The sequence below is a fragment of the Oncorhynchus mykiss genome, chromosome 15, assembly GCF_057628025.1.
Source record: "Oncorhynchus mykiss isolate SJ-2025 chromosome 15, ASM5762802v1, whole genome shotgun sequence".
Lineage (NCBI taxonomy): Eukaryota > Metazoa > Chordata > Actinopteri > Salmoniformes > Salmonidae > Oncorhynchus > Oncorhynchus mykiss.
In genome coordinates, this window is record NC_143036.1 from 51,401,300 (window position 1) to 51,422,731 (window position 21,432).

General features: G+C 45.8%; 1 protein-coding gene across 1 annotated transcript in view; it reads right to left on the minus strand.

Moving 5' to 3' along the window:
* The window catches only part of LOC110490175 (proton myo-inositol cotransporter), a 79,974-nt gene that overhangs the window by 45,649 nt on the left and 12,893 nt on the right, over nt 1-21,432 (minus strand). The window contains exon 3 of the mRNA XM_021563404.3: nt 17,459-17,667. Within this exon, the coding sequence (XP_021419079.3) occupies nt 17,459-17,667 (209 nt within the window). The remainder of the gene's footprint in view (nt 1-17,458; nt 17,668-21,432) is intronic.

The following is a 21,432-nucleotide window of genomic DNA, read 5'->3' on the forward strand; positions in this document are numbered from 1 at the left end:
TTGTCAGTGTACGTTTACTGCATTTCATAGCTTAAGATTGCATTCTGTATTCCCATCTCCCTTCATTCATGATCATTCATTCACTGAAATGATAACAGGTTCCTCTAGCCCAGCTGTGGACCGTTATGATTGCATTGACATTGAGCATTCATATTGAGCATATAGCAGTGGGAGGGCAGGCTGCATATAGCATTACTGTATGTGTGCGCATAGATGACGCATAGTCCAGCTCAGTTAGGGTTCCTCTAATAGATGAGAGTAAACTGACACATTAAGGGACGGGCAATGGCATTTATATAACACAGATGAGCAGAGATACAGAGAGGGGGATAAGGAAGGAACGAACAGAAGCATATTGTCCAGCATCGGAGCCTTAGGGGACCAGGCTGATAATGGAAGAGAGGAGAAAGAAGCGGAAGATGGGACACATTGGCACATTAACACACATATGCTCACACAAACACACACACAGAAAATGATTGATATGGGGAGAGATGCACAAACCTAAACAGTAAGTACAATGCAAAGGCTCACCATACTAAACATCTAAGAGGAGTTCTACAATGTGTATTTGAAGAAAGCTCGAACAATCTGACACTACAGAAATATGTAAAGGCAGTGTCTTTGTCTGTGTATATACAGTATAGCAAATAATGATCACATATTTACACATTCAAATTACAGAGCCCCGAAATACTGAGTTTAGCAGACTGTCTTCTCTCTTCTCCATGTGCATAGATCACATCTAGGAATTTGCACTAGCAGCCTTATTCAAAATTAATAAGCAGCTAAAAACCTGCAGGCGACTGGAAGTGTTGAGAGTTTTGATCTCCTTTGCTCTCTCTCTACCGCTCTTTCTCTTGCTCTCTTTCTCTCTCCTTCTCTCTCGCTCTCTCTCTATGCTCACGGTCTCTCCTCTCCATTTCCCTCTTCTGCTCTCTCACTCTCTCCTATCGGTCTCTCTCTCTCGTTATCCTTCTCTCTCACAATGTATTTCTGTCTCTCTCTCTCTCTCTCTCTCTAGCTCCCTCTTGCTCTTTCTCTTACTCTCTCTATCCCTCTCTCTTTATCTCTCCTATCGCTCTCTCTCTCTTTCTCTCTCTCCTTCTCTTGTTCTCTTTTGCTTTTGTTCTCTCTCCCTCTCGCTTATCTGTCTCTTTCTCTCCATGTCCTCTCTCACTATCATATATAGAGATCATTAGTTTAAGGTAAAGCCGGAATCTTTAGCAATGGATGCATCTAATGGTGAATAGTTATGTAGCTAAACAACAAAAGGCTAACAGGTAATACTACAGATTAAGATAAGTGCCAACTGCCTCTGCCGCCGCTGCCGCTGCCGCCGCCGCCGCCGCTGCGCACGCACGCACACACTCTCTCTCTCTCTCTCTCTCAGTTTCTGTGTCAAAAAAGAGCCTCACAACCCCACAACCTTCTACAGTATGTCTTCCTCACATTATAAAAAATTAATTCTCTCGCTCTCTCACCACCCCAACCACCTCCAGAGAATCAGGCTGACTAGAGCTCAGTGTGTGTTTGATAACATTAGAGTTGAAAGCATCAATGTAGGGCAGTATAGCATAAACAGCGGCACCTGGTACTATCACACTGTTTATGGGAAATAATGCAAACAACTTCAATGACTAATTTCTCTGAACGGAGGAAAATAACCATCACCAGATTAACAGGGAATGCATATGAAGAAACAATACTCCAAGCCACAGCTTCGTACTACTTCTCAGACATAGAGAACTGATATTGTATTTGGGTAGGATTGGGGTGGGGACTGGGGGGTCCATGGGAGACTTTTTCAATGTTTGGGGGATTGTTCATGTCTTAATTATTATTAGAAAGGACTATGGTCCAAATCAGATGTTGGGTACTATATTTATAAAATATTATATAAATCCCAAAAATTATAATGGCCAATTTGGGTACAATGAAGTATCTTCATTTCTCAGAGATGAAATTATATTTCAACAAAATAATGTTGCAGGAATACTAATCTTACTACTGCCATCTCTCTTTTAAATGTGATGCCTCTTTCCTTGCTGGTGAACACAAAAACATTGCCTTTCCATCAGAGCTTTCTTTCCTCATGATTGAGTCCCATGATTCATTAAGAAGAATTTTGAAATCTGACAAAAAAAAGGCTTGTATGCCACCACAACAACAGAATCCCTTTGGGTAGGATTCTGAAACCTTGCTAAAAGATGTCTGCTACAAAGTCACCCGGGACCCTTTAAAAGAAAGGGATTCGATGGTGCTTTCAGAAGACAAAAAAAAACCAAAGCATTTTCTCCGACAAAAACAGGACAAAAATCAATGGTCAAATTGATCCATTCAATCAAAACAGACATGGGCTATGTCTGGGTACATGTTTAATAACTTATGTTAGGCTGAGCCTCTGTCTGTATGGCTAGAACCATCTCACACTAGAGAACAAACATTTAGAATAGGAACGTTACTTCTGAGAAGAGGTAAGAAAGAGAGAGAGAGAAAGAGCGTGCGCGCGAGAGAGAGAGAGAGAGACAGCTAGACAGAGAGAACTGAGCGGGGAAAAAGCGTCACCACAGAGTTGGCTACATTTGGCTGAAAGCTGTTCTTTTATTGGTCCATCTCCTGTGCCACATTTGCAGTCAATGAGTGTAAATACTTCATCACTGTGAAGTGAACTACAGTATGTTGAGCACCCAGTGGGAAGAATGTACCGTATGATGAGGTGTGTGTGTGTGTGTGTGTGTGTGTGTGTGTGTGTGTGTGTGTGTATGTGTGTGTGTGTGTGTGCGTGCGTGCGTGCGTCGTAGGATGAGGATTGGGGGCAGAAGCACTCTTGAAAGCTCTCATAGCTGTTCTCAAACACCTGGGACGTCACGCAGGGCTATAGCGCATCTATGGTTTACCTTCAATATGACAGGAGGAAATGACTAACATACTGTACAGTACATACGTCACTCACCACCCTCACTCACATACAGTGGGGAGAACAAGTATTTGATACACTGCCGATTTTGCAGGTTTTCCTACTTACAAAGCATGTAGAGGTCTGTAATTTTTATCATAGGTACACTTCAACTGTGAGAGACGGAATCTAAAACAAAAATCCAGAAAATCACATTGTATGATTTTTAAGTAATTAATTTGGATTTTATTGCATGACATAAGTATTTGATACATCAGAAAGCAGAACTTAATATTTGGTACAGAAACCTTTGTTTGCAATTACAGAGATCTTACGTTTCCTGTAGTTCTTGATCAGGTTTGCACACACTGCAGCAGGGATTTGGCCCACTCCCCCATACAGACCTTCTCCAGATCCTTCAGGTTTCGGGGCTGTCGCTGGGCAATACGGACTTTCAGCTCCAATTTTCTATTGGGTTCAGGTCTGGAGACTGGCTAGGCCACTCCAGGACGTTGAGATGCTTCTTACGGAGCCACTCCGTTGCCCTGGATGTGTGTTTCGGGTCGTTGTCATGCTGGAAGACCGAGCCACGACCCATCTTCAATGCTCTTACTGAGAGAAGGAGGTTGTTGGCCAAGATCTCGCAATACATGGCCCCATCCATCCTTCCCTCAATACGGTGCAGTCGTCCTGTCCCCTTTGCAGAAAAGCATCCCCAAAGAATGATGTTTCCACCTCCGTGCTTCACGGTTAGGATGGTGTTCTTGGGGTTGTACTCATCCTTCTTCTTCCTCCAAACACAGAGAGGACATGCGCCTGGACAACGCCTGGACATGCGCTGGCTTGAGCAGGGGGACCTTGCGTGCGCTGCAGGATTTTAATCTATGATGGCGTAGTGTGTTACTAATGGTTTTCTTTGAGACTGTGGTCCCAGCTCTCTTCAGGTCATTGACCAGGTCCTGCCGTGTAGTTCTGGGCTGATCCCTCACCTTCCTTGTGATCATTGATGCCCCACGAGGTGAGATCTTGCATGGAGCCCCAGACCAAGGGTGATTGACCGTCATCTTGAACTTCTTCCATTTTCTAAAAATTGTTGTTGCCTTCTCACCAAGCTGCTTGCCTATTGTCCTGTAGCCCATCCCAGGGTTGTGCAGGTCTACAATTTTATCCCTGATGTCCTTACACAGCTCTCTGGTCTTGGCCATTGTGGAGAGGTTGGAGTCTGTTTGATTCAGTGTGTGGACATCTTTTATACAGGTAATGAGTTCAAACAGGTGCAGTTAATACAGGTAATGAGTGGAGAACAGGAGGGGTTCTTAAAGAAAAACTAACAGGTCTGTGAGAGACGGAATTCTTACTAGTTGGTAAGTGATCAAATACTTATGTCATGCAATAAAATGCAAATGTATTACTTAAAAATAATACAATGTGATTTTCTGGATTTTTGTTTTAGATTCCGTCTCTCACAGTTAAAGTGTACCTATGATAAAGATTATGGACCTCTACATGCTTTGTAAGTAGGAAAACCTGCAAAATCGGCAGTGTATCAAATACTTGTTCTCCCCACTGTACATGTACACATACACGTGACAAACACTATAACTATAGAACGTCATCGAGTTCCGTCCCGATTGAACCCTTACGGAAAAACTACGTGATCACATGTGAACTGTTCCAACACACACACACACACACACACACACACACACACACACACCTCCAGTTTCAACCAATCATCTCAGCCCCCATCTCAACCCCCTAGAGCTGGGAGTCTAGAGGTAGAGGGTAATATCTGGGCCCATTATGTGGTTGGTCTGGGGGAAAAAATGTAATTGCTCATTGAGATTCATGGTTCCCAGACTAACACATGCCCCAATGCAAATGGTAGAGAGAGAGCTCTGCCAGGGTGGGGGACACAGCTCTGCCAGGGTGGGGGATACAGCTCTGCCAGGGTGGGGGATACAGCTCTGCCAGGGTGGGGGATACAGCTCTGCCAGGGTGGGGGATACAGCTCTGCCAGGGTGGGGGATACAGCTCTGCCAGGGTGGTCGATAGAGCTCTGCCAGAGTGGGGGATACAGCCCCTAACAACTAACTCCTGGATTTCTAAAAACGGCTCCATAAATGTGATCCAAAATGGCAGAGTGAGAGAGAGTGAGTGAGTGAGTGAGTGAGTGAGTGTGAGAGAGAGAGAGAGAGAGAGAGAGGAGAACTTTGTTGCTTTTTTCAGCAACATTTACAATTCTGATGGGTATTACTTCTCACACAATGTTCTCTTGTGACTTAGCAATAATGAACATTGTGATGTAAGTGTGCTGAGATCACTGAAGGGCTAATAACCTGTGCCTTTTAGGAGCCATTTGAGTACCGAGAGGTTTGTGCGTAGGTTGTTCTTGGTTGGCTATTATGTGCAGGGTTGTGTTCCTGTGCTTCAAAGACCTCAAACTTCACAGACCTCAAATAACCGACTCAAATGGCTCCTAATAGACAAAGGTTATTAGCTCTTCAATGATCTCAGCACACTTACATCACAATGTTCATTATTGCTAAGTCACAAGAGAACATTGTGTGATAAGTAGCTGATAAGAGGGCCAGTATCAGACTGGTGGAGAGTGAGAGTAATTGCTTTGTCTTCACTCATTATGCTTTTTTAAAAATAATGTTTTTATTTCACCAGGTAGGCCAGTTGAGAACAAGTTCTCATTTACAACTGCGACCTGGCCAAGATAAAGCAAAGCAGTGCAACACAAACAACACTGAGTTACATGTGGGATAAACAGACCTACAGTTAATAACACAATAGAAAAATATATATACTGTGTGTGCAAATGTAGTAAGATTAGGGAGGTAAGGCAACAAATAGGCCATAGTGGCAAAATAATTACAATTTAGCATCAACACTTGGGTGATAGATGTGCAGAAGATGAATGTGCAAGTAGAGATACTGTGCAAAGGAGCAAAAAAACAATATGGGGATGAGGTAGTTGGGTGGGCTATTTACAGATGGGCTGTGTACAGGTGCAATGATCGGTAAGCAGTTCTGACAGCTGATGCTTAAAGTTAGTGAGGGAGATAAGACTCCAGCTTCTGTGATTTGTGAAATTCGTTCCAGTCATTGGCAGCAGAGAACTGTAAGGAAAGGTGGCCAGAGGAGTTGGCTTTGGGGATGACCAGTGAAATATACCTGCTGGAGCGCATGCTACGGGTTGTTGCTGCTATGGTGACCAGTGAGCTGAGATAAAGCGGGGCTTTAGCTTAGCATGCTTTCATCTGCTATGACAGAGATCATCTGTAATAGCTGTCCTCTAGCCTTTCATAGCCTTCCATTCTCCTCTAATGCCTCCTTTACATCATTACATGACTTCATTGGGATCTTTGATGAATGTAATGGCCCTCTCTGTACAATACCAGCTCATCTAATATTATAAAGTAAGTCATAGTTGATGTCTGTGAAAATGTTGTATCCACAGGTCAAATATATTTACGGGTAAAATCATTGAAAAAATATTCAGCAAGATTAACTAATTCAGTTTATTTCTAAATTGTTTCCCTTGGGCTTGAAAGTAAAACAGAATAAATGAGAGTGGAAGAAAAGGAATATTCATTCAAAACTCGATTAGCTGAACTTAATTAGAAGATAACGCCGCTAGCATGTTAATATTAAATTATCCCTTATTTCAAATAACAATGCAAATCCCCTAGTGTCTCCAGATAACAAAGCTAGGAAATTAACATGGGTGTCATTCGACTGTTACGCACCCCGACACGCCTCATACTAAGTCCAAATGACAGAAAAATAAGACTCTACAACGGGTGAATGAGTAAACGTCTGTGTACCAAATGGAACTCTATCTACAACACCAGAGTCCTATTAGGCTATATAGGGTACCATTTTGGATGTGTCCCATCTTCAGGCATTAATAACTGAAGGAATCTATCTGAACATCTACATTTCATAAAAGTCCAAATGATCCTAGGTGCTTCTTTGTATTCCCTCATTTCTCATTATGCAAATCTAAATATAATGTACATTCCTATCATTTCCCCATAAACGAGGTTTCCATCAGATACATGATTTAATCAGATCTAAGGCACCAACCAACAGATTCCATAAAATGTTAAAACGGTAAATGATGAATTAAGCAGAAGAGGAGCAGGAGAAGAGGCATGACTTGTGCTACACTCTCTATCTCCGGGATTAATGTCTATCTGTGTAATATCTCCTCTAACTTCTCATCTGCTTCTTCTGCCCACATATCAGTGAGCGAGAAAGAGAGAATGGGAGAGACAAAGAGAGAGAGAGAGAGGAATACAACCTCATTGTAAATGTGTACAGCGAGCAGATAACAAATATAGTAGCATACCTTGTACTCATTAGGAATGACATACTGCATCATTCAATTTACCTGAAAGCACAGCAGCCATTGAGATCAAAATGGCAATTATGAATAAAATGGGGAGATTGTGCAGTGGGGAAATTGCTGTGGATGGTAAGCACAGGATAAATAATTATCTTCATGGCTGAAAAATCAGGTTTAAATTGTACTGGCAAAAAAAAAAAAGGTCTGTGACAATCATTTCGGAGGCCGTAAGCTATCTCAGAGCCTGTCAAGAAACCCGTTGAAGATAAGTTCGTTATCTAGTTGAAAGACAATGCCTTTTGACAGCTGTAACATCTATACAGTATCGCAGGACAGAGCATCGCTCTCTCCCACTAAGTTTCTGGGTGTTGAAACTTGATTCCCCTCTTACCGTTGACAGCCATCAAACAACCGTGTGAAGCGTCATTCTATCACCTCAAGAACATTGTCCAAACTCCGTCCTACCCTCACTCAGTCTGATGCAGAGAATCTCGTCCATGCCTTTATCTCCTCAATGCTGCAACACGCTCTTCATCGGCATCCCTGGCAGGAGTCTCCAGAAGCTCCGTTACAACCTGAACAGGGCTGCCAGGATCCTGGTGAGAGTGCGGAAACACCATCACATTGGGCTCCCGAGTGGCGCAGCGGTCTAAGGCACTGCATCTCAGTGCAAGAGGCCTCACTATAGTCCCGAGCTCAAATCCAGGCTGTATGACATCGGGCCGTGGTTAGGAGTCCCATAGGGCGGCGCACGATTGGCCCAGCGTCGTCCGGGGTTTGGCCAGAGTAGGCCGTCATTGTAAATAAGAATTTGTTCTTAACTGACTTGGCTAGTTAAATAAAGGTCACATTTCAAATAATCACATCACCCCCATCCTGGCATCTCTGCACTGACTTCCTGTCTCATACAAGATCGAATTGAAAACCCTCCTGCTGACTTTCCTGGCCCAGGCCCTGCATGTCCCCAGGCACCCTCATTTGTTGACTTCTGTGATCGAAAAAGCCTTGGTTTCATGCATGTCAACATCAAAAGCCTCCTCCCTAAGTGTGTCTTACTCACTGCTCTAGCACACTCTGCTAACCCTGATGTCCTTGCCGTGTCTGAATCCTGGCTCAGGAAGGCCACCAAAAATTCTGAGATTTCCATACCCAACTATAACATCTTCCGTCAAGATAGAACTGCCAAAGGGGGAGGAGTTGCAGTCTACTGCAGAGATAGCCTGCAAAGTAATGTCATACTCTCCAGGTCCATACCCAAACAGTTCGAACTACTAATTTTGAAAATTACTCTCTCCAGAAATAAGTCTCTCACTGTTGCCGCCTGCTACCGACCCCCCTCAGCTCCCAGCTGTGCCCTGGACACCATTTGTGAATTGATCGCCCCCCATCTAGCTTCAGAGTTTGTTCTGTTAGGTGACCTAAACTGGGATATGCTTAACACCCCGGCAGTCCTACAATCTAAGCTAGATGCCCTCAATCTCACTCAAATCATCAAGGAACCCACCAGGTACAACCCTAACTCTGTAAACAAGGGCACCCTCATTGACGTCATCCTGACCAACTGGCCCTCCAAATACACCTCCGCTGTCTACAACCAGGATCTCAGCGATCACTGCCTCATTGCCTGTATCCGCTACGGAGCCGCAGTCAAACGACCACCCCTCATCACTGTCAAACGCTCCCTAAAACACTTCTGTGAGCAGGCCTTTCTAATCGACCTGGCCCGGGTATCCTGGAAGGACATTGACCTCATCCCGTCAGTTGAGGATGCCTGGTCTTTCTTTAAAAGTAACTTCCTCACCATTTTAGATAAGCATGCTCCGTTCAAAAAATGCAGAACTAAGAACAGATATAGCCCCTGGTTCACTCCAGACCTGACTGCCCTCGACCAGCACAAAAACATCCTGTGGCGGACTGCACTAACATCGAATAGTCCCCGCGATATGCAACTGTTCAGGGAAGTCAGGAACCAATACACACAGTCAGTCAGGAAAGCTAAAGCCAACTTCTTCAGGCAGAAGTTTGCATCCTGTAGCTCCAACTCCAAAAAGTTCTGGGACACTGTGAAGTCCATGGAGAACAAGAGCACCTCCTCCCAGCTGCCCACTGCACTGAGGCTAGGTAACACGGTCACCACCGATAAATCCATGATTATCGAAAACTTCAACAAGCATTTCTCAACGGCTGGCCATGCCTTCCGCCTGGCTACTCCAACCTCGGCCAACAGCTCCCCCCCCCCCCGCAGCTACTCGCCCAAGCCTCTCCAGGTTCTCCTTTACCCAAATCCAGATAGCAGATGTTCTGAAAGAGCTGCAAAACCTGGACCCGTACAAATCAGCTGGGCTTGACAATCTGGACCCTCTATTCCTGAAACTATCCGCCGCCATTGTCGCAACCCCTATTACCAGCCTGTTCAACCTCTCTTTCATATCGTCTGAGATCCCCAAGGATTGGAAAGCTGCCGCAGTCATCCCCCTCTTCAAAGGGGGCGACACCCTGGACCCAAACTGTTACAGACCTATATCCATCCTGCCCTGCCTATCTAAGGTCTTCGAAAGCCAAGTCAACAAACAGGTCACTGACCATCTTGAATCCCACCGTACCTTCTCCGCTGTGCAATCTGGTTTCCGAGCCGGTCACGGGTGTACCTCAGCCACGCTCAAGGTACTAAACGATATCATAACCGCCATCGATAAAAGACAGTACTGTGCAGCCGTCTTCATAGACCTTGCCAAGGCTTTCGACTCTGTCAATCACCGTATTCTTATCGGCAGACTCAGTAGCCTCGGTTTTTCGGATGACTGCCTTGCCTGGTTCACCAATTACTTTGCAGACAGAGTTCAGTGTGTCAAATCGGAGGGCATGCTGTCCGGTCCTCTGGCAGTCTCTATGGGGGTGCCACAGGGTTCAATTCTCGGGCCGACTCTTTTCTCTGTATATATCAATGATGTTTCTCATGCTGCGGGCGATTCCCTGATCCACCTCTACGCAGACGACACCATTCTATATACTTCCGGCCCGTCCTTGGACACTGTGCTATCTAACCTCCAAACGAGCTTCAATGCCATACAGCACTCCTTCCGTGGCCTCCAACTGCTCTTAAACGCTAGTAAAACCAAATGCATGCTTTTCAACCGTTCGCTGCCTGCACCCGCACGCCTGACCAGCATCACCACCCTGGATGGTTCCGACCTTGAATATGTGGACATCTATAAGTACCTAGGTGTCTGGCTAGACTCTAAACTCTCCTTCCAGACCCATATCAAACATCTCCAATCGAAAATCAAATCAAGAGTCGGCTTTCTATTCCGCAACAAAGCCTCCTTCACTCACGCCGCCAAACTTACCCTAGTAAAACTGACTATCCTACCGATCCTCGACTTCGGCGATGTCATCTACAAAATTGCTTCCAACACTCTACTCAGCAAACTGGATGCAGTTTATCACAGTGCCATCCGTTTTGTCACTAAAGCACCTTATACCACCCACCACTGCGACTTGTATGCTCTAGTCGGCTGGCCCTCGCTACATATTCGTCGCCAGACCCACTGGCTCCAGGTCATCTACAAGTCCATGCTAGGTAAAGCTCTGCCTTATCTCAGTTCACTGGTTACGATGGCAACACCCATCCGTAGCACGCGCTCCAGCAGGTGTATCTCACTGATCATCCCTAAAGCCAACACCTCATTTGGCCGCCTTTCGTTCCAGTTCTCTGCTGCCTGTGACTGGAACGAATTGCAAAAATCGCTGAAGTTGGAGACTTTTATCCCCCTCACCAACTTCAAACATCTGCTATCTGAGCAGCTAAGCGATCGCTGCAGCTGTACATAGTCTATTGGTAAATAGCCCACCCATTTTCACCTACCTCATCCCCATACTGTTTTTATTTATTTATTTTTCTGCTCTTTTGCACACCAATATCTCCACCTGTACATAACCATCTGATCATTTATCACTCCAGTGTTAATCTGCATAATTGTAATTATTTGCCTACCTTCTCATGCCTTTTGCACACAATGTATATATAGACTCCCCTTTTTTCTACTGTGTTATTGACTTGTTAATTGTTTACTCCATGTGTAACTCTGTGTTGTCTGTTCACACTGCTATGCCTTATCTTGGCCAGGTCGCAGTTGCAAATGAGAACTTGTTCTCAACTAGCCTACCTGGTTAAATAAAGGTGAAATAAAAATAAATAAAAAAAATGGAAAATCCCCTTCTTATCTCAAAGAACTGCTCTCCCTCCGTAACCCCACTCGCACCCTCAGGTCAAGCGATAGCCTGCTCCTCCACGCCCCCAGAACCAAGCTCCGCTCCTTGGGGGATTGGGCTTTCAGCTCGACCGCCCCCATCCTCTGGAATGCCCTCCCGGACCACCTGAAGGCACCTCAGACTCAGGACTCCTTTAAAATGGGCCTAAAGACTTTTTACTTTAGGAAGGCTTTCTGATGATAGCTGTGCTCCTTGGTGTCCTTGTCCCTTGTAGTGTCAGCAGTGTTCTTTGTGTCAGTTGTACTAAAAAATATATATGTGTGGGGTTATTTTATGCACTTTCAGATAATTCTGTATAATGAAAAGCACTTTCCAAATGTAATAAATGATTAGTACTATATATATATATATATATATATATATATATATATATATTTTACCTTTATTTAACTAGGCAAGTCAGTTAAGAACAAATTCTTATTTTCAATGACGGCCTAGGAACAGTGGGTTAACTGCCTGTTCAGGAGCAGAACGACAGATTTGTACCTTGTCAGCTCGGGGGTTTGAACTTGCAACCTTCCGGTTACTAGTCCAACGCTCTAAGGGTGTATGCAGTACATACATCCTTAGAAGAAAAAGGAACCTAAAATGGTGATATCTAGAACCTAAAATGTTTATTTGGCTGTCCCCATAGGAGAACCCTTTGAAGAACCCTTTTTGGTTCCATGTGTCACACCCTGATCTGTTGAACCTGTTCCTGTGATTGTCTCCACCCCCTCCAGGTGTCGCTTATTTCCCCCCAGTGTATTTATCCCCGTGTCAGTTCGTCTTGTATGTTAGCCAAGTCAACCAGCGTGTTTTTTCAATACTATTTTTGCTATTCTCTTTTTGATAGTCTTCCCAGTTTTGACCCCTGCCTGACTCTGGACTACTTTCCTGCCTGCCGGATCATTCTGCCTGCCCTGACCTTGATTCTACCTGCCCTATGGTACCTTTTGGACTCTGAACTGGTTTGGACCTTTTGCCTGTTCACGTTCATTCTCTTGCCTTACCCTATTGGATTAATAAATATTGTAAGACTCCAACCATCTGCCTCCTGTGTCTGCATCTGGGTCTCGCCTTGTGTCATGATAGTACGAACTGGTCATGACAGACCCAGCAGACTTGGACCAGCTCTGCCACGCTGTCTCCCTGCAGGGAGCCACCATTGGGAGACATCAGGAGTTGCTACAGGGCCTTTTGGAAGGGCTCGGTTCCTTGACGGAAAGCCACGGCCATAGGTTAAAGGCTTTATAGAGCAAATCAGGGAGTTAGCTCAGACTGTATGCCACCACTGAAAAACCCCAATCACCCGGTAATTTTTGCCCTATCTGTAGTGAGTTTGAACAGTCTATCTCGACTCCCCGTGAACCCCGCTTACCTCCTCCAGAGCGATATTCGGGGAATCCTGGTACCTGCCAGCGTTTTCTTTTCTCAGTGCTCGCTTATATTTGATATACAGCCATCTTTGTTTTCGAAGATAGCATATATAATTACACTAATGTTGGGAAGGGTGCTCTCCGGGGCTACGACAGTTTGTGAACAACAATCTGTCATTTGGAGGAATTCATGGCAGAGGTGAGAAGTTTCTGATTCTCCGGTATCCGGGAGAAAGGCGGCCAGCATACTGCTTGACTTACGTCAAAACTCCCGTAGTGTGGCAGACTTCGCGGTGGACCTTCGCACGTTGGCCACCAAGAGTGCCTGGAATCCGGAGTCTCTTTTCAATACTTTTCTGCACGGATTATCTGAGGAGGTAAAGGATGAGCTAGCTGCTCGGGAACTGCCAGTGGACGTCGACTCCCTTATCGTCTTAACCATTAACATTGATGGACGCCTAAGGGAACGCAAGAGAGGAGGTCTGGTCTCGGGAACACTGGTCTCTGGCACACTCGTGCACCCGATATGGTGTGTTCACCTCCTATGGAATCCGGAAGTTTCCGAAGGCAGCTCTTCCAAGAGGAGTCGAAGCCACCCCGAGCTTTCTCGTGAATCTATGACGGGTGAGTTACTCCTGAGCCTATGCAGTTGGGAAGAACTTGGCTATCAGTTTGGGAGCGCTCACGGAGGATGAATAATAACTGTTGTCTGTACTGTGGAGGGACAGGACATTTTATAGCTACCTGCCATATTAGCAAACCCTTGTCCCTAGTGGGTACCAGTACCATGGTGAGTCAGACTGGGAGTTCCCTAATTCCCATCACCCACACACCCTTTTTGTGCTTGTGCTGTGGGGAGACCAATCTAAGTCTCTCCGAGTGCTCATTGACTATGGGGCTGATGAAAGTTTTATGGATGCCACTATGGATGCTTCGGAGCTTGGTATTCCCTCTCAGCCTCTCTCTGTCCCCATGGATGCTAGGGCATTGGACGGCCGCTCTATAGGGGAAGTCACCCATAGTACCGTGCCCATTCAATTACGGGTTTCTAGTAACCACAGTGACACCATACAGTTCCTCCTCATTGCATCTCCCCATGTTCCGGTTGTTTTGGGATTTTCCTGGCTCCAAAAGCACAATCCTGTGATTGACTGGACCACAAGCTCCATCTTGGATTGGAGCCCATTTTGCCATTCCCACTGCCTTCAAGCAGCACAGCCTTCCCCTAGTTGTCTTCCTAAGGAGGTTAGCAAGACTGTGGATGTCTCTGTTATCCCCACAGAATACCATGACCTCCTGGAAGTGTTTAGCAAGGCACGTGCTACTTCCCTTCCCCTGCACCGTCCTTATGATTGTGCCATTGATCTTCTCCCAGGCACTACACCACCTCGGGGTCGGTTGTACTCTCCGTCAGGACCAGAGACCATTGCTATGGAGGAGTACATAGAGGAGTCTCTGGCTACTGAGGCCGTCAGTCCGTCTGCATCTCCTGCCGATGCAGGGTTTTTCTTTGTGGAGAAGGACAAGGCCCGTGCATTGACTACCGGGGACTTAACGATATCACTGTCGAAAATCGTTACCCACTTCCTCTCCTCTGCGTTTGAACCTCTCCAGGGGGCCACCATGTTTTCCAGGTTGGACCTTCAGAAATCCTACCACCTGGTTCGGATACGCGAGGGGGATGAGTGGAAGACAGCCAGCCAGTGGACATTATGAGGAGCAGGTCATGCCATTTGGACTCACCAACGCCAGGCTTTAGTCAATGATGTGCTTCGGGACATGCTAAAGCGGTTTGTGTTCGTCTACCTGGGACGACATCCTGTTTTTTCCCCCAATCTGTCTAAGAACTGTACTCCATGTCAGACAGGTTCTTCAGCACCTCCTGGAGAACCAATTGTTCGTGAAAGCCGAGAAGTGAGTTCCGCCGCTCTTCTATCACCTTTCTGGGATATGTCATTGCTGAGGGCAATGTTCAGATGGATCCTGGAAAGGTGAAAGCAGTGGTGGATTGGCCTCAACTAACGTCCAGGGTGCAGTTGCAACGGTTTCTTGGTTTTGCAAACTTCTACCTCCGTTTCATTTGGGGTTACAGCACCCTGGCGGCCCCCCTCGGCACTCACCTCCCCCAAGGTACTGTTCAAATGGTCTCCAGCTGTCGACAAAGCCTTTGTGGACCTGAAGCATCAGTTCACAACAGCACCCATCCTCATCTATCCGGACCCCTCGCGCCAATTTGTGGTGGAAGCGGATGCTTCAGATGTTAGAGAGGGGGCCATCCTGTCCCAGCGATCTGCCCAGGACCAGAAGCTTCGTCCCTGTGCCTTCCTTTCCCATCATCTCAATCCCGCTGAGAGGAACTACGATGTTGGCAACCGAGAACTCCTGGCCGTGAAGATGATCTTGGAGGAGTGGCAGCACTGGCTGGAAGGAGCAGAACAGCGGTGGTTGGTGTGCGCACCTTCTGAGGCGGACTAGAAGTCTACTCTGAATACCTCGTCTCCGCCGATAAGCCTCTGGAATCAGTTCAGTTGCCCTGGGGGTACGAACAAAGGATCCGATTCGGGAAAGTCGTATTCCTGGTTGTAATGCTGGTGAGTTACCGCCGCTCTGATATCCAAAAGTTATTTCCGGATGTTTGTAATAACACCAAAACATTTCTGGGCTAATAACACAAAAAAACTAAAAGACTCCAAAGTTGCCTATGAGCTAGAAGCACGGCTGCCCTACAGTCACACGGAGCTCGTTATCACAAAGGAAACAGCTTTGAGAAGCAGGGTGCCTCTTCTGTTAATTTAATTACCTGTGTGTCTGACTTACTGTGTGTGAAGGTCCTTCACCCTATTAGCCTACTACGGTGTCTAACTAACACTGAGATAAAACACTCTTTTAAAAGAGGAAAACATTATCATGTTGACTGGCAATAGGCTTGCACCCAGCCATATACACCAGGAAAAGGAAGTTCATCTATGTAGATATAATCAGATCGGTAGGCCTGAATAAAAACAGGGGGTGAATTTCCTGGAAGCTTCGTATAGGATTACGATAATCTTTCCTAAAATGATTTTTATCTTGGATGGAAGATTATCTTAGTAGCAATAAGATCACAGGAAATCCATGCATGACTAGCATTTCTAACATGTTCTACGCCAGAGATGATAGCCCAATGCTTTAATAAGACATACTACAACAAAGTGAATCAGAGAGCAGAGAGCAGTGACTGATACAGCTATTGTTGTTAGTTGTGTTGTTGTTGCTATTGCCGTTGGGTCGCTCCGTCACCCTGTATGTTTCTATGTAATATATTACCCTTTCATCCAGAGAGAATGGACTGCTACAGATATGTTGTGTCGTGATGTTGTTGTCATTGCCGTTGTGTTGCCCTGTCACATTGTATGTGTCATTGTGATTATTATTGCTCTTTAACCCTGGCTGTGTTTGGGTGGTTAGAGTGACACTCACTATCATTACATCAGAGGTGATGGAGACCAGGAGAGAAAGAGGGAGAACGGGATGAGGTTACCAAGGAAACAGAGATGTCAGGGAGCAAGGGGGCAAAGGAAGCACTTGTTTTCCCAGGTGTGAGCCTATCCCCCCCAACACCCGACAATGATCAGAGTTACAATGTATTGCCCTTTTGTTCTTGGATTGTGGCCCCACTGACCACACTCTAGCACTCTGATTGGCTAAGGCTCCCCATTGTGGACCAATCCCAGCGTGAGGTACTCAATCACAGGTTAGTGTTTTTCTGTAGGACTGTCAGGAAGGGTTCATTACGGAACAAAAGGAATGATGCATGTTTACCTCTCCTCTCCTTTCTTTTCCCTCTCTTTTCTTTTCAGGAGATGGCTTGGTGTCATCGGGATAATAAGAGCTGAATACATGTGCTGAAGGCTGGACTGACCTTACTGTACACAATGTCATTGACTTGATAACGCAGTGCAAAACACTCATTCGTCTAACCATTGGTGGTCCATATAGGCTACTTTCAATACATGTGTATATCAGCTATTCATGTCAACACGTGGATATATGCAGTTTATCGTGTACGGTGGTTTCATTGAGTTTGAGTCCGTGCTTAGGTCTATGACCATGCCTTGACCCATATATTTCCATACACTCACACATATACATTCACTTTAGCACTGACCTTCAATGGAGACACAGTGACTACCATAAATAAGCTTCTTTCAGAAAACGCTCATAGAAAATAATGTCTTCAATGTCCTTGGTCTCGCCAGGCAACTCAGTCTACTCTGAGTCGCCGACTCTGACAGACTGAATTTGAGTGCTGTTTTGTGATTCTCAGAAGAGGTCAATGTTCTCCGAAGAGGCTAACTGTTTTGTCCCACATCATGGGAGTGTAACACCGAGATTATATACCAGCCGATAAAGCTTTCTCGTCTGAGCACAGAGAGCAGAGAGAAAGAGAGAGAGAGAGAGAGACAGACAGTGGGCACATGGGCCACTCCTCTCCCTGTGTGTGTGCATGCAAGTTTGTTTGTGTGTGTGTGTTCGTTGGTGCATTCATTCATGTGTGTCTTTCTCCTGAGCCTCCTGCTCCCCTCTCACCTCCTCCGCAGTCTTTCTCCTCCTCCTCAATGCTGTTCTTGATGCTGTCGTACTCCTCGTCAATGTTCTGATTGCCTCTAATCTGGCTGAGCACGCGCCGGGCCTTCTGGGTAAGGCCTTTCTGGATCAGCCAGCGGGGGCTCTCTGGCAGGAACAGAAACCCCACGAACTGGAGCACCGCAGGGACCACCGACAGACCCAACATATACCTGGAGAAGAGGAGAAGAGGGGAGAGAGGGGGAGGGGGGCGGTGAGGGGGGAGAGAGAGAGAGAGAGAGAGAGATGGAGAGAGCCATATCTTAGCTGTTTCATCTGTGAGAGTGACTCTTGCAAAATATCGAACCTGAGTACACTGGCAGGAAGGGGGTAACGAGGGATAGAAAGAATTCAACATATGAGTTGTTTCATCTTTGAGAGGAGAAACTCCATGAACTGCAGCACAGCAGGAACCACCAATAGACCCAACATAAAATATATCTGGAGAGGGGGAGGAGGAGAAGATAGTGAGAGAGGGGGGAGACGCGGTGGAGGTGAGGGATGGAAAAAAAGGGAGGAAGAGAGAGAGAGGGGAGAGACATAGAGATAAATTAGCTGTTCATCTGAGAGGGGGCGAGAGGAGAAACGCCATGAGCTGGAGCGTAGCAGGGACCACTGATGGGTTGCCTCCCACCGGACGTCATGCTCTTCAATGGGAAGGTCCACAACGGAGTGGAAGGCAATGCCCCTTTGCAGTTGAAGGCTCTGTTGTGAGACGAATGTTCCAAACGTTGTCAAAAAAACAGGTAGTTAGCAAAGACCAACTGAAAATGAAAATATGTGTTTTCGGTGATGGCTTTATGGGATAGCTAGCAACTGATGCAGACATTTCCGGCCGACTGCACTCCAAGGTTCATGACCTATGATCACATAGTTGTTGTAAAGGTCATGCAGTCGACATGTAGTCGTAAGTTTGAGAATGTGTATACCCATAATGCAACACACTTTGAAAGGCGGTGACCAACGTTGGTCGAGGTCTTGACAAAAGCACTCCCCTCGAACGCGCGCATAATATCTGTGCTACACTCCCACCCTTCATCAAGCAGTAACAATGTAAACAAGGTATAGACTAACATTGAAATACTTACTTATGGGTCCTTTTCCAACAATGCGAACGGGACCCGTAAGTAAGCATTTCACTGTTAATCTACAGCCGCTGTTTACGAAGCATCTGACAAATCAAATTTGATTTCTCAGGACCCACATCAAATCATTACCAGGCTAACAACACAGTGAATAATAGCCTAGAGTAACAACTCTGTTGTGTCATTGAACATTTTTCAAACGGCTTCACAGGGTTGACTGTCAAATAGAAGTCTGCCGCAGAGCAGAGCACATCATTAAAAACCAAACTTTCAAGGACTCAAGAGTTGGCACAAAACGCAACTTGTCAAATCAGTAAAAGAAGAAGAATGCAAGGACACACACTGACAGCTATGACATAAATCCAGCACTTGTGGAAAGTTCAAGGAAGCTGTTCTGAATAATGTCCTATGGCAGGACAAAGCAATACTCACTTTACAAGGAGTCCGTGATGTAATGTAGCATTTAGATTTACAAAAACAATAAAAGGATGTTATCTTTTCAACATATCCCTGCTCTGCACTGAGGGACTGTTGCATCAGCTGGAGGCAGGACGAGGATCCACATCTTTTGCTGCTGACATTTACACTGATCTGATCTGCTAGTCCCGACTGGGCCTGACATCTGACGTGACACGATTCACAGATGACAGAAGGATGAATCTTTTTTTTTCAACTTAATGAAACTACATTTCACATGAATGAAACTACATTTCAATGTTTGTACTCACACACCACTTGGAAGCATTCCCAATACGGTCTGTCTCAGAAATCAACAGTTATCCTAACACCTGATATATCCCACTGAAACCTGGTTACAGACCGGAATATGAAAACGCGAAACTAAACACAAACAAATAGGACAAAGTCTACATAAACAAGGTTAGCAGCACTGTGTCCATGGCCGTGATGTATACAGGATGCATAAACAACTGAAAGTAGTGGTGTGTTGAGAGTCAGTGCTAGATGTTGGAATGTGACAAGCACAGTGGGAGGGAGCATTCAACACTTGCAGATTGGTCTTAAAGGCCCAGTGCAGTCAAAAACGCGATTTTGTTGTATTTTGTATACACTGAGCTGTGTGCCAGTAGTTCAAGCAGACAGCTCGGCGCATTCAACATGTCAATACCTCTCATGAACAAAAGTAGTGATGAAGTTAATCGCCAGGAGAGATCGACATGCATATTATTAATATTAGCTCTCTGTGGACATCCAAGGGCCAGTCGTGCTGCCCTGTTCTGAGCCAATGGCAATTTTGCGAAGTACTTTTGTGGCACCTGACCACATGACTGAACAGTAGTCAAGGTGCGACAAAACTAGGGCCTGTAGGACCTGTCTTGTTGATAGTGTTGTTAAGAAGGCAGAGTAACACTTTATTATGGACAGAATCCTCCCCATTTGAGCTACTGGGTAGGATTAAAAACAAACAAAAGACATCTATTGTAAAATATACTGTGACCGTAAAATGTAAACTCAGCAAAAAAAGAAAGGTCCTCTCATTGTCAACTGCGTTTATTTTCAGCAAACGTAACATGTGTAAATAGTTGTATGAACATAAGAAGATTCAACAACTGAGACATAAACTGAACAAGTTCCACAGACATGTGACTAACAGAAATTGAAATGTGTCCCTGAACAAAGGGGGGGGGTCAAAATCAAAAGTAACAGTCGGTATCTGGAGTGGCCACCAGCTGCATTAAGTACTGCCATGCATCTCCTCCTCATGGACTGCACCAGATTTGCCAGTTCTTGCTGTGAGATGTTACCCCACTCTTCCACCAAGGCACCTGCTAGTTCCCGGACATTTCTGGGGGGAATGGCCCTAGCCCTTACCCTCCGATCCAACAGATCCCAGACGTGCTCAATGGGATTGAGATCCGGGCTCTTCACTGGCCATGGCAGAACACTGACATTCCTTGCAGGAAATCACTCACAGAACGAGCAGTATGGCTGGTGGCATTGTCATGCTGGAGGGTCATGTCAGGATGAGCCTGCAAGAAGGGTACCACATGAGGGAGGAGGATGTCTTCCCTGTAACGCACAGCATTGAGATTGCCTGCAATAACAACAAGCTCAGTCCGATGATGCTGTGACACTCCACCCCAGACCATGACGGCCCTCCACCTCCAAATCAATCCCGCTCCAGAGTACAGGCCTTGTAGTAAAGCTCATTCCTTCGACGATAAACGGGAATCCGACCATCACCCCTGGTGAGACAAAACTGTGACTCCTCAGTGAAGAGCACCTTTTGCCAGTCCTTTCTGGTCAAGTGACGGTGGGTTTGTGCCCATAGGCGAAGTTGTTGCTGGTGATGTCTGGTGAGGAGCTGCCTTACAACAGGCATACAAACCCTCAGTCCAGACTGTTTCAGCCTATTGTGGACAGTCTGAGCACTGATGGAGGGATTGTACGTTCCTGGTGAAACTCAGGCAGTTGTTGTTGCCATCCTGTACCTGTCCCGAGGTGTGATGTTCGGATGTACCGATCCTGTGCAGGTGTTGTTACATGTGGTCTGCCACTGCGAGGACGATCAGCTGTCCATCCTGTCTCCCTGTAGCACTGTCTTAGGCGTCTCACAGTACTGACATTACAATGTATTGCCCTGGCCACATCGGCAGTCTTCATGCCTCCTTCCAGCATGCCTAAGGCACGTTCACGCAGATGAGCAAGGACCCTGGGCATCTTCCTTTTGGTGTTTTTCAGAGTCAGTAGAAAGCCCTTTTTAGTGTCACTGTGACCTTAATTGCCTACTGTCTGTAAGCTGTTAGTGTCTTAAAGACCGCTCCACAGGTGCATGTTCATTAATTGTTCATGCATGGGAAACTGTTTTAAACCCTTTACAATGAAGATCTGTGA